This window comes from Aspergillus pseudoviridinutans, assembly GCF_018340605.1.
Source record: "Aspergillus pseudoviridinutans IFM 55266 DNA, scaffold_1, whole genome shotgun sequence".
NCBI classification, from domain to species: Eukaryota; Fungi; Ascomycota; class Eurotiomycetes; order Eurotiales; family Aspergillaceae; genus Aspergillus; species Aspergillus pseudoviridinutans.
In genome coordinates, this window is record NW_025091281.1 from 1,389,305 (window position 1) to 1,402,969 (window position 13,665).

The window sequence follows — 13,665 nt, forward strand, 5'->3', positions numbered from 1 at the left end:
CCGAGGGGAACGCAAGACGTGCGGAGGTCACAATGAAACAACATTTTCTACACTTCGACATCCATCCAATTGCACAGTGGAGCTCCCGTAGACATGCAGTATAAGCTGGTCATGGCCGGCGGATAGGCGTCATAAATGTACGTGAGAAACTGCCAGTGCACACTGGCTCCGTATGATTAGCGGTTTGGCAAAAATAGAGCTCGGAAGATACTGCTGAACGTGGTAGAGGGCCCGGAATCGGATTGCATAACACATCCGCAAGTCTAATCAAGAGCTTTGCGAAGATCACTCCATTTCTGTTTGAGGTTCTCGTAATTTTCGTGTATCTGCAGCAAAACGTTAGATTGGGACAGATCATCTCAACAATCGCTAAATGCTTACCTCAGCCCATTGCATCTTCGCCTCCACGAGCTCCCTCTCCATCTCTGCCATCTGCTCTGACAACGATCGATTTTCATTTTGAACTTCCATATTGCGCTTCATTATCCGGTCCATTTCTGTGCGAAGCTTCTCCTCAACCTCTGCGGGCTGCTTGTCCACAACAATCTTCAACTCGCTAACCTGAAGTTTCAGAGCATCATTGATGTCGGTGAGCTCCTCATTTTCCACCTTGAGGTGCACGAGTTCTGAAGCCAGCTGTACATGCTCTTTATCAGATGCCTCGGCTTGCTCTTCTAGGAGGCGTATCCGAGCACTTTGGTTGGCCACGGTATTCCTGAGCCCTTCCAGTTCAGCTTCACGCTCTCGCTCCGTCCGCACTTTTTCTTCCCACTCCGCAGTGTAGGCGCTAATCGTTCCGGGGGCCAGATCAATCGCACAAGCGTCCTGCACCATAATATCCGCCCTATAGACCTCCTTGTCCGCTGCGCCAGAGCTGCCGAAGAACCCCGACTCAAGAATCGAAGATGGTGAAGGCTGTTTGTCAATGTAGACATCGAACAGGCGTTCTTTCAGGAAAGTAGTGAGTGGCGTCATGTCCTTCATTGTCAGTAGGGTCTCAGCATTGCGGCGCATGATAGCGATTGCAAACTTGAGAATGGTGCTCTCAAGACCTTCTTCGAATATCAAGTCATAGATTCGGAGAACAAGTTGTAGCGGGAAACGGTAGGCGAAAAGGGTCAAAAACCATTGAGTGGCATAAAGTTGGGGATGGACACCTCGCCGGCGAAGGTGACAGTAGAGGGCTGGCTCCCAGTCCTCCAGCAGACGTTCGAAGACGTACAAATTGCGATGGAGACCAGGCATGTCATGGATAAACATCTCTCGGAGGCCATACTTGTTCATCAGCTTCACTAGCAGCGTGAAGGCTTCGGCCTCATCCATCTACGGGGACTTGTAGTTAGACAATATGATTCTCCCACTGAGTGCAAGTTAGGGTTGAGTCCTTACGTTGAACAGGAGTGGCATGACAATAAAGTTCATCCCCTGCGCATATCCCACGGCCTCATCGTAGAGAGCGTAGGCTTTACACAGACCAAACAGGCCTTCTTGGTTCCCTTGTGAGACGAAGTACCGAGAATAGCTGGTGCGTGCACCAAGGTCGCGACGAATAGCCTTCTCCAGCTTTTGGAGCGCCACGGCATCTTCCTTGGCTTTCTTTTTGCGAGCTATCTCGTTAGCCGCCTGCTCTTTAGCCAGCTTCTCAGGATCAATCTCCTGGGAGGGGCTCGGAGAAGATCCGTGGTTCGAGTGCGCGGTTGAGTTCTCTGATCGCACAGACGCGCGAGACGAAGCTAGGGACTCCGGTTCCCCTGTACCGTTTGTGTATTGCTTTTCTTTATCCGTGCCGCGAGCAACTAGATCTCTGTAGACCTCTTCCAGCTCCGGATTCCTGCTGTCAGCCAGAATCTGCCAGATGACACCTCGAATGGTCTGAGGGATTCCTCGCTTGATGGCCGCATTAATCTCTTCTGAATTCGGGCCTTTGAGCGCCTGCGGACCATGATTTACAAGTTGCTGCCACATTTCCCAATCGACAGGGGCAGACGCATCGGTGGCAGAGGCAGATAACCCCGAGACCGTTCCCGGGGGCAGATTGGGATTGACCGTAGGCGGAACAGTGGGCGGCGATGCAAGAGGTGGAGCAGAGGCATGTTCTTCTTCTTCGGGTATACTGGGAGGACTTCCAGCAGAATGACTGATGCTTGCCCGTCCTGACGCGACACTTGCTCCGTCGTTCTCCGAAACCAGTCCTTCATCCCGCATCCTTAGTAACTTGAATTGGTCCTTTAGGCTGCTGCGCCTTGGTCTCCTGGCCGCTGAACCATCCAAATCTTCTCCGTCATGCTTGGTCAACTCGGAATTGCTCGAGAGAGTAGAGACGGACGCAGCCGTGTTCCGCCGACTAGTTTGTGGTGGAGGCGACTTGACCTCGCGACTCGCCGTTGAGCTTCGGGAAAGCCAGGCGAAGGGGCCGGTAAGCTTTCGGGTTAGGGGCGGCGCTGGAACTGGGGCCGCTGGCGCCGGGGTCTTGTTCACGGGAGGCAAACCCCACGAGTTGGAAGGGAGGTTGCCAGATAGTCCTTGGAGGGGCACGCCTTGAGCGGAGGATGCTGAATTTCGGGAAGGTACAGGGGGAACGTCGGGCATGGGCTCCTGGCCCAAGTCGTGATTCTGCAGGGTAACGTCATCTAAATTGTTACTGGCAAGATTCACTTCGTCAAGAGAAGTCGTCGATAGTCGGTGTGCCGTCAACAAGGGCGATTTTGGAGATTTGGTCCTGCGAGGCGTTTCATCCGTCCCAGACTGCCTTTCTGACCTGGCATCTTCCATATCTTCATCTTTCTTATCTTCGTTCTGAAAAACAGGTGGGAGAGATGGCGCTTCGGTGAACTGAGGTGTTGCACCTGTTCCGCTCGGAGGGCTGTCTGTGAGAGAGCGTGTAGATGAGCTCTGAGGAATCGAGACGGTGAGGTTGGGGTTGCTGGTAGCCTGTACTTCAGAGGCGTCATCGAATGAGTCCTTATCAACATCATCGTCAGTCAATATTTCCCAAGTAGGAACAAATGCCGGAAAAGACGACTCACCCCGTTGTACTCGGCACTGTTTCGTCCGGAAGACATGGTGCACTCGACCGCCTGGAGCCAGCTAGGCGGACGATTTCGATCTTAGAGAAAGCTCTTTAATGGTTTCTAAAATATTTTCGATTATGAAATAAGAGGTGCCGGGAGATCAGGGCAACAAAAGTCCATGATAGGGGAGGGAAGGGGGAGGCAAGCAGTGGGCGGAGGTGCGATAAGTTCGAAAGGGAGCGGAGGTTGGATGGTCAGAACTCAAGAATGGATACAAAGCCACCAGGCAACTCTTGGGTTGGTAAAGGGGGGGAAAAGGGAAACAAGTAAGACAAGTAGAAGGTCAAACCCAACTTCAAGAAATCCAATGTCTTGATGGATGACTACCTACTTACTCTTGAGTCCCTTGGAGTTAGAGTTGATAACTCTCTCCGCTCAATAATGGATCTAAGGTACCGTTATTTTGATGGGAGAGCCAAGACTGTTTCTGGCTAGTATCTTCGTGATTCGATTGGCAGGTCTCGATCTAGTTCTACGGTTGGGAGAGGGCGAATTGGCTGGCCCACAGTTTCAGGTACGAGTTGTCCACTGTTCTTATTTTTAAGCTCTCATCATCATTATTACGCAACTGAGTTTGATGGTCGTCTACGTGAATACGTCAATCTACAATCTGTTCGATAGAGGAATGTAGATAACAGCTGCTGTGTCCACTGATACGCTCCCATCGTGTAACTGAAACGCTGTTGCCACTTGTTATTCTGAAACTGGTCCGATGTTAATTTCGAGATGAATGTCACCCGCTCCACACCTCGATCGGCGGAACTTCAAGAGACAGAAACGTACAAGGTAGATAAATAATCCAGATCATGCAGTTGAGGGTCATCATGAAATCGATGTGGAATTTCCACTACATAGCCAAATCGTTCATACATCAGCACAGAGCGACTTCTCAAAATCTAGCCATCGTCCACATCGTAGCGGATCCAACTTCTTTAGTTCGGAAAGCCAGCTTAAAATGTTCTCCTTGTCAGTACTCGACATAGTCCCTTCCACTCTCCTTGCCAAAAGAGTACAGTCGATCAGCGCCTGGTATATGTATTTGCAATCCTCTGCCCCATCAAGCATGTCTTGAATCTCATCGATCTCCTTGCGCAAATATTCTAACCGTTCATCATTACTGAGATTTGGCGCCATCGTCTGATCTGATAGTGAAGGATCAAAAGTACACATCAGGTTCTGGTGATAGAACCACAGTGACTGATCGTAAGGGTCGCACAGAGCACGGTGGATGAGATCCAGTTCTGCTACCCCTGTCAGCATCGTTCCAGCAGCAGACACCTATTCGGATCGAATGGCGAACTGACCATCATCGAGCATCTTCTTGCGTGTCTCGTCACTGGCGGACTGCTCGCTCAGCAGTCGCTGGATGAGCTTCGTGCGATAGTGCCAGGCAGAGAAATTGGACAAATTCGTGCCTATCATCTTCTTCGCGTACTCAAATTCCCCCTGTGCCATGCTTCGCACTTCGTGGTCTTCTGGTGCAAGACTTTCCAGTGACTCTACGACAAATCGTCTATAACCCCAGCCATGGAAGTTTCTGCTATCCAAGCTAAGCATCTTACCCACAAGGGCAAGCTCTTCTTGCCAAAAACTCCGAGCAACAGCTCGAGGAAGAAGACGCTTGGCTTCATCAAGAAGCCACATGCGATAATTCCATATCCAGTAGCACTTGGGAAATTTCCGGAGGAGGGGTATCAGAAATTGCAGATCATTTTTGATCAGCGCTGCTATCTGACCCGTTACGGCTTCCTCTGAGTCGTTTGATGATGCCGAATTGAACTCATGTTGCAGAACCCTCCGTCGGTAGTTCCATACGGTGTAGTATTCTGGGTTGCTGCTCAGTAATTCAGAGATCTTTTGCAGAGTTTCAGGTGTGTAATCATGTCCAGCGATCTTGCAAGCTTCATCAGTCCTTTGCCGTTTATTATGAGGTATGGATGAAGATAAACAGGAAATACGAGCAAGAGAATCAAATCCTACCTTGTCACGAACAAGCCGGTCAAGCGATTGATAGTTTTGAATTTTGCGAAGTTCCTGTTGGAGGGCCTCTTCGGATCGCTCTCCCAACGAGCTGTAGCGGGGAATTCCATGCTACGGAACAAGAGTTAGTCCAGATGTGAACATATTACATTTGGTCAGATCGTTGAAATATACACCAGCCATATTGAAGTAATAGTCACATCAGCATATGCAGGTCGTTCCGGATTTTTCCTGCGACACTTCCTTCGGGGATTGACAAGTATGGTGAAGCAGGAGTAACGCTTGCCTAACAGAAGCTGCCTTCCAGATTCAGAAAGGTCACGTGTTGTGCCCTCATACAAAGACAACCTACGCAACCAACCACATACACTGCCTATACTTTCTTGCATCTGACAATGTCGGGCCCTGTTATGATCCAACAATGTGCTGGTCATCCATAGTTTCTACTTATGGCCCCGTGTTTTGCTAGCGGCACGATATTTCATTCCTTTTCCATAGCGCTTATCAGCCCACATAGTATATACATATTGTCTCTCGAGCACGTTACAAAATGACCAATTCGACATGTCGCTCTTCAAAAAGCTCAGAAGTCTCTGCAGCAAGCAGCTTCTTGCATGATACACGATCGACAACCCAAGAACGCGAGTCCCTGCGATTAGTCGACTCTGCTACCATTCCTTTGCCTCTATCTGACACATCAAGTGAATCTTCGGACGAAGTACAATCTCTTTTGCCTTCCTTCGGGAGGCTGTCCATTAGCTCATTTGCTTCTGAAAGTTCATGCATGAAGAACCGCGGGCAGCAGATCCCCAATAGCACAGACAGTTTTGGAGCTACGACGCATCTGTGCACAGCCGAAGAGACCGCTATTGAGAGAGGTCGCGGAAGATTTAGGCGGACTTTCAATGGTGTTGTAATGGCGAAGGGCTCTAGGAGCCTAAACTCTCCTGACAGATTCATCCCTTTGAGAGAATTCGTTGATCCTCCGTCCACACCGTTGCGAGTGGGAAAGCCTACGCAGAGCCTGACCGCTGAAGAAAAGCTTCTGCGACAACGCACACCGAGGTCAGATCCCTTTATGCCTGAGCGGCCGCGCAGATCTGCAAGTGCCCCGAGAACACAATCCGGGCGTACCTTCAGCCCTCACTATATTCCCCACCTCATCAACGGCTCAGCCATCAGGAGTGGCAGTGAGTTCGGACCACGGGACCCTCTCAGACAGGTCAGCGCTGGGGCAGTATGGAGCGTCGGTGGAACGTCCGCAATGCTAGGTAGACAATCTATAGGGATACCTGGTGACACGAGAGGTCGTCTTGCGAGCCGAGCGACCGCTCCAGTGCATACGGCCAAATTTTTCTCTCAAGCTGCGTCGTCTGAAGAGCCAGAAAAGCACGAGTCGAGAGTAGCTCTTGCTTTGAATATCGACCCGATAGTCAAGATACTGAAGTGCAGGCTATGGCCTCTGCTCGAGTCCAAGCCGAGTCCGTCTCGCCCTGATTATGAACGTTTCTCTCCGTTAACGTGGAAAGGCAGTGCCTGGAAAAGGGGAGAGGCAGATCAATGTAAGTCAACGAATTTACTTTCTTCCTTTAGTGAAACATCAACGTTGAATGAGGCAATCTCAATGATGGGAGCTATCCAAATTCTATGAAAGCATGTTAGCTTACAGCACAATGCTCGATGGCAACCCTTTGACACAAAAAGATACTTGTGTTTGCCCGGGTCATTCACATATCAAAGATTTTCAATGGCATATAATACCACATAATCGTCCTTTGTAAATTCTTCGATGAGACTTTTACAACGGGAAGTATCGGCTCCAAACCATCTTCGGATGTGCTAACGTTTGTGCCTGACAGGGACCTCGACGGATGCAAGAGAGGACGCTGAGTGCATCGTACCAGCGCGCCCATTCCGGATCCTGGACGCCCCTTATCTTCGCGATGACTTCTACTGCACAACTCTCGCGTATTCACCTACTTCTGGCGTTCTCGCCGTTGGTCTTGCCCATCGCGTGTATGTTTGGTCGGAGATTTTTGGCGTACTGTATCCCCCGTTCGCGGACCATCATCCCTCAAATTTCGTAATCTCTCTATCTTTCTCGTCCGAGAGCGGAGGCAAAGACATCCTGGCCGTCGGTAGGCGAAGCGGGCTGGTTACCCTCTGGAGTGCTCCTGAAGCCGAGCCACGCTATGAAATTAGTCATCCCAACAGTATCACTTCCGTGGCTTTCAGGCAAACAGTGACGCGCAGGTTCTCTGAGCGATTCCACAACGTTGAAGTCAATACAGAGGACCTTGCTGTCGGCGACGAGCTTGGCAACATATGGTACTACTCAGTAGAATGGCCCAGTGAGGAGATTCGAGAACAATTTGGTTGGAACGGTGCTATCACCCTACTTGCCAGAATTTCCGCACATACTCAGAGGATTTGTGGTATAAGCTGGTCTCCAGATGGGGCGTACTTGGCCACTGGAGGAAATGATAACGCATGTCTAATCTTCGAGCTCTGTGACCTCATGCCCTGGCGACAGCTCAACCGTACAACGAAACCTTGTAAATCAGCTCAAACTTGCCAGTCGATAAGCGTGCAATGTCAGAATGCATTCTCTTGTCTTTCTGCAAGCACAAGCAAGCGACTATTCAGGCGGCGTGACTTTCTCAATTTGCTTCCTTCGTGGTCTCACTTTCGCCTCGGCTCTTCGCAAACATCACTCCTTAAACATACCGAGTCGCTCACCTTGGGGACTGAGAGAACGGTAACGATACCCCCAAATAGGCAGAAGCATGTATTAGCTCATGCGGCAGCCGTCAAGGCAATTGCCTTTGCGCCATGGCAACCGTCTCTCCTTGCCACCGGAGGCGGCTCGAACGACCGAGCCATTCATTTCTGGCACGCCCCGTCTGGGGCGTGCCTGGCAACCATCAATGTGTATGCGCAAGTGACCAGCCTTATTTGGAGCAAACGACGAAGGGAGATTGTCGCCACTTTTGGGTTCGCACAGCCAGAGCACCCGTACAGGATCGCTGTCTTTGCGTGGCCAAGCTGCGAGCAGCTTGCTGCAATCCCCTGGGGTCCGTATGGCACTGGTTGGGATGGGATAAGCAACGCTGGTGCAGTTCATTGTGGGCGCGCTATCTGCGCTGTGAGTTATCCGGGGAAGTCACAGGTCTTTATGCAGGATCTTCTCGATCGTGCGACCAGCATCTCGTCTTCAGCGTCCACGGTCCAGTGCAGGCGAGGGCAAAGCGAACCGTACCGCCGTACGTCGCACCCCATTCAATTACGACCAAGCGCAAAGGAAGGAGGCCTATGGTGTCCTCGTACGCTGGATGAGGGATGCATTATCGTTGCGTCAAGTGACCAGACTGTCAAATTTCACGAGGTGTGGAGCGGGCCAAAGAAAAGTACGGCGGCAGCTTGCGGTCCTTTCGGAGGAAGCCAGATTCTCGAAGGACTCGAAGGGCTAGAGAAGTCTGGGGACGAAATCATCCGATAGTTGGGATGTTCTCTTGTGGGAATGCCCCCTGTGTTCCAGTTCCGGTGCGATATGAATTCATATCCACGAAGGCAGAGGACGGTGATGAAAAAGTTGTTTATAGACCAGAGAAGAGTAAATATTTTTAATGTATTCTTACGTATTCCTATTCAATGTCCAATGGCCATAGTCTCCTATCCTCGCCAGTGCTTATGGAATCCAGAACCAGGCCAATTACGTGGTTCGTTTCCAAACGATCTTGTTTCGAAAGGTCGATCATCCAATAGTGTCGATCATGTTGTCTTTGCCCTGTGCATAACCATAATGTACACAGTGTACACTCCGTACTAGCCCCTAATTTGTACCAGCCCTGTCCAGTTATTCAAGATGGAAGTATACACAGAGTAAACAGGTCGAAGGTTCACCTGTGCACCATTCAGCAACTGTTGAACATAGTATTAGTCTCGTCTGTGAGCGATAATTGGGCCTTGTCAATCTTAGCAAGGATTGACTGGTCATGCATGCCTCATCGCGCGTCCTTCTACTGGCTCAATAATAATCAGACAGCGTGGATCGACATTCCGCAGAGGTCAATAGCGCAATTCAAGTAGAAGACTTGTCTGGCTTGGTTGAAATTGATGGAAAGTGATCCTCAAAAGCTTAGGCTTGCGATTTACAACTTACAATCAACTTACGCACGCAGCCTGTCGCAATCATGATGTCCCCCTTGCAGGTTGTGGCATCCATTCTCTCAGGTGCCATTGCGACCACAGCCGTGACATCTATGCCTACCACCCTCAACATCACGGTCATCGGCGCCCGAAACAACCAATCGACCCTGGAATGCTGGTCACTCGAACCGGGTTTCGCTTCATCAACTCAACCAGGTATTGCAGGCAGCGCTACGCTTTCCTTGGGACCTGTAGGAGACAACGCGTCCTACAGTATTATTCCTGCTCAATTTGATGGTGGGATACACAATGCCCCCACGAGACAGTATGTATCATTTCCAGCCTATCTTGCTTATGTCCTCCACAGAAAGCCATATAGGACCGGAGTGTTGCTGATCTGAGGAAAGATGGGTGGTTTTCGTCTCTGGATTGGCACATATCACTTTGCCCCATTCAGATGACGAGGCCTGGATACTTGGGGGCAAGCATGGGATGATTCTGGCGTTGGATACGGCGGATGTTAGTGCGGATGGGCATTATACGGAGTATCCAAGTGATGAAGCGACGGTCGCGCTAGCTGTGCCTTTGAGGGAGGATGAGGAACCAGCGCATCGAGTGTTGTATCAGGGTGCTTGTAAAGCGACGGATGCTGATTTTTGAGGGTTGGGTGGTTGCGATCACCAGGAAAGAGAATATATATTTATCATTCCCACCGTGCAGATCAGTCATATTGGCCGAGGGGGTTCATGATGGGATAGTTTAGAATCCGTATGAGCCTCATATCCAGGATGACTAGGGCCAGAAGGAAGCTTGAGATTAGGTGCAGCATATACAATAATCTAGGTAGTAACTAAATGTATACAGCGAACGATGTGTCCTTCCACCTTCTAATGCAATCACAGTTGGCGGCCACAACCCAGAAAAATGAAAGTCTCTTTTACTTTTGTTCAAAAAAAAATATCCATCCACATAGCAGCAGTTCACAGAAAATTGAAAGACAAAGACCAGACATGAGAGCCCAAAGCGGAAGAATCAGGGTATTATCTATCTCCTTCCAGACTTTTTCTCTTTTCCTCCACTGCCGCCAAACTTGGCTTTCTTGGACGGCGGGGGTTGCGCAGAGAGTCCACCGTCATCCGACTCGTCATCTTCGGTGTCGGCGATGAAGTCTGCCATCGAGCCTGCACTTTCCGCATCATCGTCGTCCTCGTCATCCTCGTCCTCCAAAGATTCCTCAGCATCAGAGGAACCAACAGACTCTTCCGCCTCAACGTCGAACACGTCTTCCTCGTTCTCATCCTCCTCATCGCTGCCTTCATCCTCTTCATCATCCGACTCCTCCCGACCAGACTGCTCACCGTCAATCATGGACTCGTCCTCGTCGTAGGTCTGATCGCGTATCGACTTGGTCCGCGGCGTTACAGCGTTCTTCGCAGTGTCGGTATCGCTATCCTCATCCTCCAACTCTTCCTGGCCTTCGACGTAAATGACGTTGTCCTCATCCTCGCTGTCCATGCCCTCAGCTCCGCCGCGGAGGGACTGTCTAAGTCCCAGCTGCGCATGCAACATGTCCAGTTTTCCCTTGAGCAAGAGCAATGAAGACAGACTCGACGAGCGCTGGTCCATAACCTTGAACAGGGTAGACATCCGCTTTAGCAGTTCTGGCTTGCCGGCGAGAGCGCCACCATGAGCAACACACGTCCACTGTACCCACACGAGAAGGTGTCCATACCGCCCTGGGCGAGATGAGAGACGTTCGGCCAGCTTCTGAAGCAGAGTGGCAGCGAGCGACGAGTCGAGACGTTGAATAGTTTCACGGACAATGGTAAGATCACCCGTATGGAAGCATGATTCGAGCATCCCATTGTCGTTCGTCTTGAGCGACTGCGTAAGGACCGTAGACAACGTGACGCCAGAGGTGATCTGCTGCACCGCTGCGCTGGGTTTTCCAGGGACAAGAGATCCAATACGGACGTCGTCCTCAAGTTCGGCTTCCACATCAATTTCTTCCGAAGCATTGGCCCGCAAAAGCTCGCCAAAGGATGGCTCTCCCGTTTCTTCCTCTTCCGCATCCTCTTCATCTCCGGCTTCTGATCGCATCTCAACGTCACTATCCGCATCCTTCTTCTGCTTCCGCTGCCGAGTTTCCTTCTTCTCAACCGGCTTCTTCGCATCATCATCGTCGTCCTCCGAATCCTCCTCACTGTCGGCCACTGTTGCATCCGCCCGGCTGTCTTGCATCTCGACATCATCCTCCACGAGGTCCCCTTGCTCGACCACTGCTCGAGATTCATCGACTTGCGTTTCACCTGCCGCTCGAATTCCATTTGTTGTAACCGAGGCAAGAACCGAGCTAGACTTGGTCTTGACAATCTTCTTCAACCCCGTGAAAGCTAACTCCTCAGTATCTATATCAATACAGCTGATGCGCTCAAAGACCGGAATAATGCCTCCTTCGGCCCACACAATTAGAATATCAGTTCCTTGGAAAGTTGCTGCGACGACAGGTACAGAGGCATCCGAAGTCTCGGACTGAGTGATCTTGATTGATGACTCCGCACGCCTCGTGAGCTGCCTTCCCCTCGCTTTGAGACTGGTCTTGGAGCTCTGATCCTTTGGCGGCACGAATGGTCTTGTGAAAAGTTCAATAGTGCCATCTTCGGTCACAGCTGCGAGGATTTGCTTCTCCATCGCCAGAGCGTCATCTGGAGTTTGTCCTGAACCCGTAGTCAACGCCAAGGATGATACTTCTGTATCTGCAACGAGGTTCAAAACAAGCTTGCGGCCTTCAACGTCAAAGACATTGATGTAGCGATCGCCATCAGAGGCAAGAAAGAGAGCTGTCGCGAGGGATTCTGTGGAGGAAGTGATAATTTCCCGAATCTGGTTCCGCATCGCTGGGAAGGATGCTGTCGATTCATCTCCCTCAACGTCGATCAGGTAGGGCGTTTGAGAGGCGCAAACGACGGGCGGATTGGAGGGCACGGGGCGAGAAAGGGTGCTATAACCTGTGGATGCCGGTAAATGAATTGTTCTACAAAACACTGTCAGTTGGAGTTATATTGAGACGTCAATGAGTCGAAGAAACCAACCTGGTACTCTTTCCGGTGCGCAGATCCCACTGCACTAGTTTGTTATCACCACCAATACTCCAACCTTCCTGACCCGGTCGGTTCGCAGTGAACTTAAAATCCACAACACCTTTGTCATGTACACCCTCGAGTGCCCCCACAATCTTGTCTTCGGTAGGCGAGTACATGCGGATTTCGGAGGCGTTTGTACCAAAAGCAACAACTACATCCCCTTGCTCAAATCCACCGCTAGCACCATTGACGTCAGAATGGCGCTTCCGCTTCTTCTTCCCTTGCTGATCACGATCTCTTTGTTTGCTAGGGAAGTAGCCCCAATCTAGAGATGTGACAGTCTCCTTAGGACCTAGGACATGTTCGCATTGTAATCGGCCGGTATTTGTGTCGTGAATTCGGAGGTGCTGAGCATCGAGACCCTGAATAACAGAGGCGAAAAGCGCCAATTGATACTCAGAGGGTGCAAATGACGCTTTCAGTATCGAAGACTTATTCCCCGTGTATGTGAGGCCGGACACTGCGGGCGAAGCAGCGGACGAAGTCTTCGAAACGGGAGGGCGAGAAGCCTTTTTGCCCATTGTTGCGGGTAAAGGTGACTCAAGACAGACGCCGATAAGTATGAGGATCAATGCAGACCTGAATGTTTTGACCTTGTCGAGCTGCCAACGGTCGCCGTATCCGGGTCAGTGTTACTGAGAAGGAAAAAAAAGTTCTGTAGAGGCTATATTGCGCTAGTCTGGAAATGGTCTAGTGTCTGCGAAGTTCCGCGAGCAAATGTCTTATCTAATCCGCTACTGTCCGCTTTTGCATGCATTCTACGGAGTAAATACTGCTCAAGGATTTCAAAAGTTCATTCAGCACGAGTACGAAGAGTGCTATTTAGGTCGCCTTGCCAGATGATTTCTGAAATATCACGAAAAGAAATGGCTGTGGATTATCATCTGGCTAGGCCTCAGCAGAACATGATTACTTTTCGCTTGATTGAAAATTTCAGTCATGCTTGTCTTGCCCCCCAAAAATTGAAGACCATGCCGATGAAGAAAGAGACTTCGTCGTCTCCTTCACCTCATTTCATTTCACGATGAGGGCTCATGACATTTTTCGGCAGATCTCTACTGACCTCGACATCAAGCAACAGCATCAGACCACCAGTGCTATTGATATGTTTGACTCCTCCTGAATCCGTCCAACTATGCTGAGGACGTTACTGCAGCCGGCCTACTAATCACCAATTATGACGGACCTTTCTGAGCAGGAAGCTGTACGTTTCCAATCACCCTGTTTCAAGACAACCTCATAAACAAGCGTTCAGTCAAAGTCAGGGAGGCAGCTCAGACACGGTCATCTCCAGTTTCCAATTACGGTACAATGTGCTTTTC

At 50.4% G+C, this 13,665-nt stretch overlaps 5 protein-coding genes across 5 annotated transcripts; 2 read left to right on the forward strand and 3 right to left on the reverse strand.

The window, feature by feature from the left end:
• Positions 1–263: 263 nt before the first annotated feature.
• Asppvi_000496 (putative GTPase activating protein (Gyp5)) lies at positions 264–3,062 on the reverse strand (the record flags this gene model as incomplete). The annotated part of the gene is made up of 4 exons (XM_043296805.1): positions 264–326; positions 382–1,323; positions 1,390–2,961; positions 3,027–3,062. The coding sequence occupies 4 exons, from the start codon at positions 3,060–3,062 to the stop codon at positions 264–266; spliced, it is 2,613 nt and encodes an 870-aa protein (XP_043152740.1).
• Positions 3,063–3,935: 873 nt separating this feature from the next.
• Asppvi_000497 (Rab geranylgeranyltransferase BET4) lies at positions 3,936–5,234 on the reverse strand (the record flags this gene model as incomplete). Its single annotated transcript, XM_043296806.1, has 4 exons — positions 3,936–4,321; positions 4,376–4,964; positions 5,052–5,162; positions 5,226–5,234. 4 exons carry the CDS (start codon positions 5,232–5,234, stop codon positions 3,936–3,938), a joined length of 1,095 nt encoding a protein of 364 aa, XP_043152741.1.
• Positions 5,235–5,835: 601 nt separating this feature from the next.
• Positions 5,836–8,550, forward strand: Asppvi_000498 (WD40 repeat domain-containing protein; the record flags this gene model as incomplete). Its single annotated transcript, XM_043296807.1, has 2 exons — positions 5,836–6,613; positions 6,911–8,550. 2 exons carry the CDS (start codon positions 5,836–5,838, stop codon positions 8,548–8,550), a joined length of 2,418 nt encoding a protein of 805 aa, XP_043152742.1.
• Positions 8,551–9,247: 697 nt separating this feature from the next.
• Positions 9,248–9,860, forward strand: Asppvi_000499 (uncharacterized protein; the record flags this gene model as incomplete). Its single annotated transcript, XM_043296808.1, has 2 exons — positions 9,248–9,525; positions 9,608–9,860. The coding sequence occupies 2 exons, from the start codon at positions 9,248–9,250 to the stop codon at positions 9,858–9,860; spliced, it is 531 nt and encodes a 176-aa protein (XP_043152743.1).
• Positions 9,861–10,244: 384 nt separating this feature from the next.
• Asppvi_000500 (WD40 repeat and Utp12 domain-containing protein) lies at positions 10,245–12,864 on the reverse strand (the record flags this gene model as incomplete). The annotated part of the gene is made up of 2 exons (XM_043296809.1): positions 10,245–12,234; positions 12,293–12,864. 2 exons carry the CDS (start codon positions 12,862–12,864, stop codon positions 10,245–10,247), a joined length of 2,562 nt encoding a protein of 853 aa, XP_043152744.1.
• Positions 12,865–13,665: the final 801 nt, after the last annotated feature.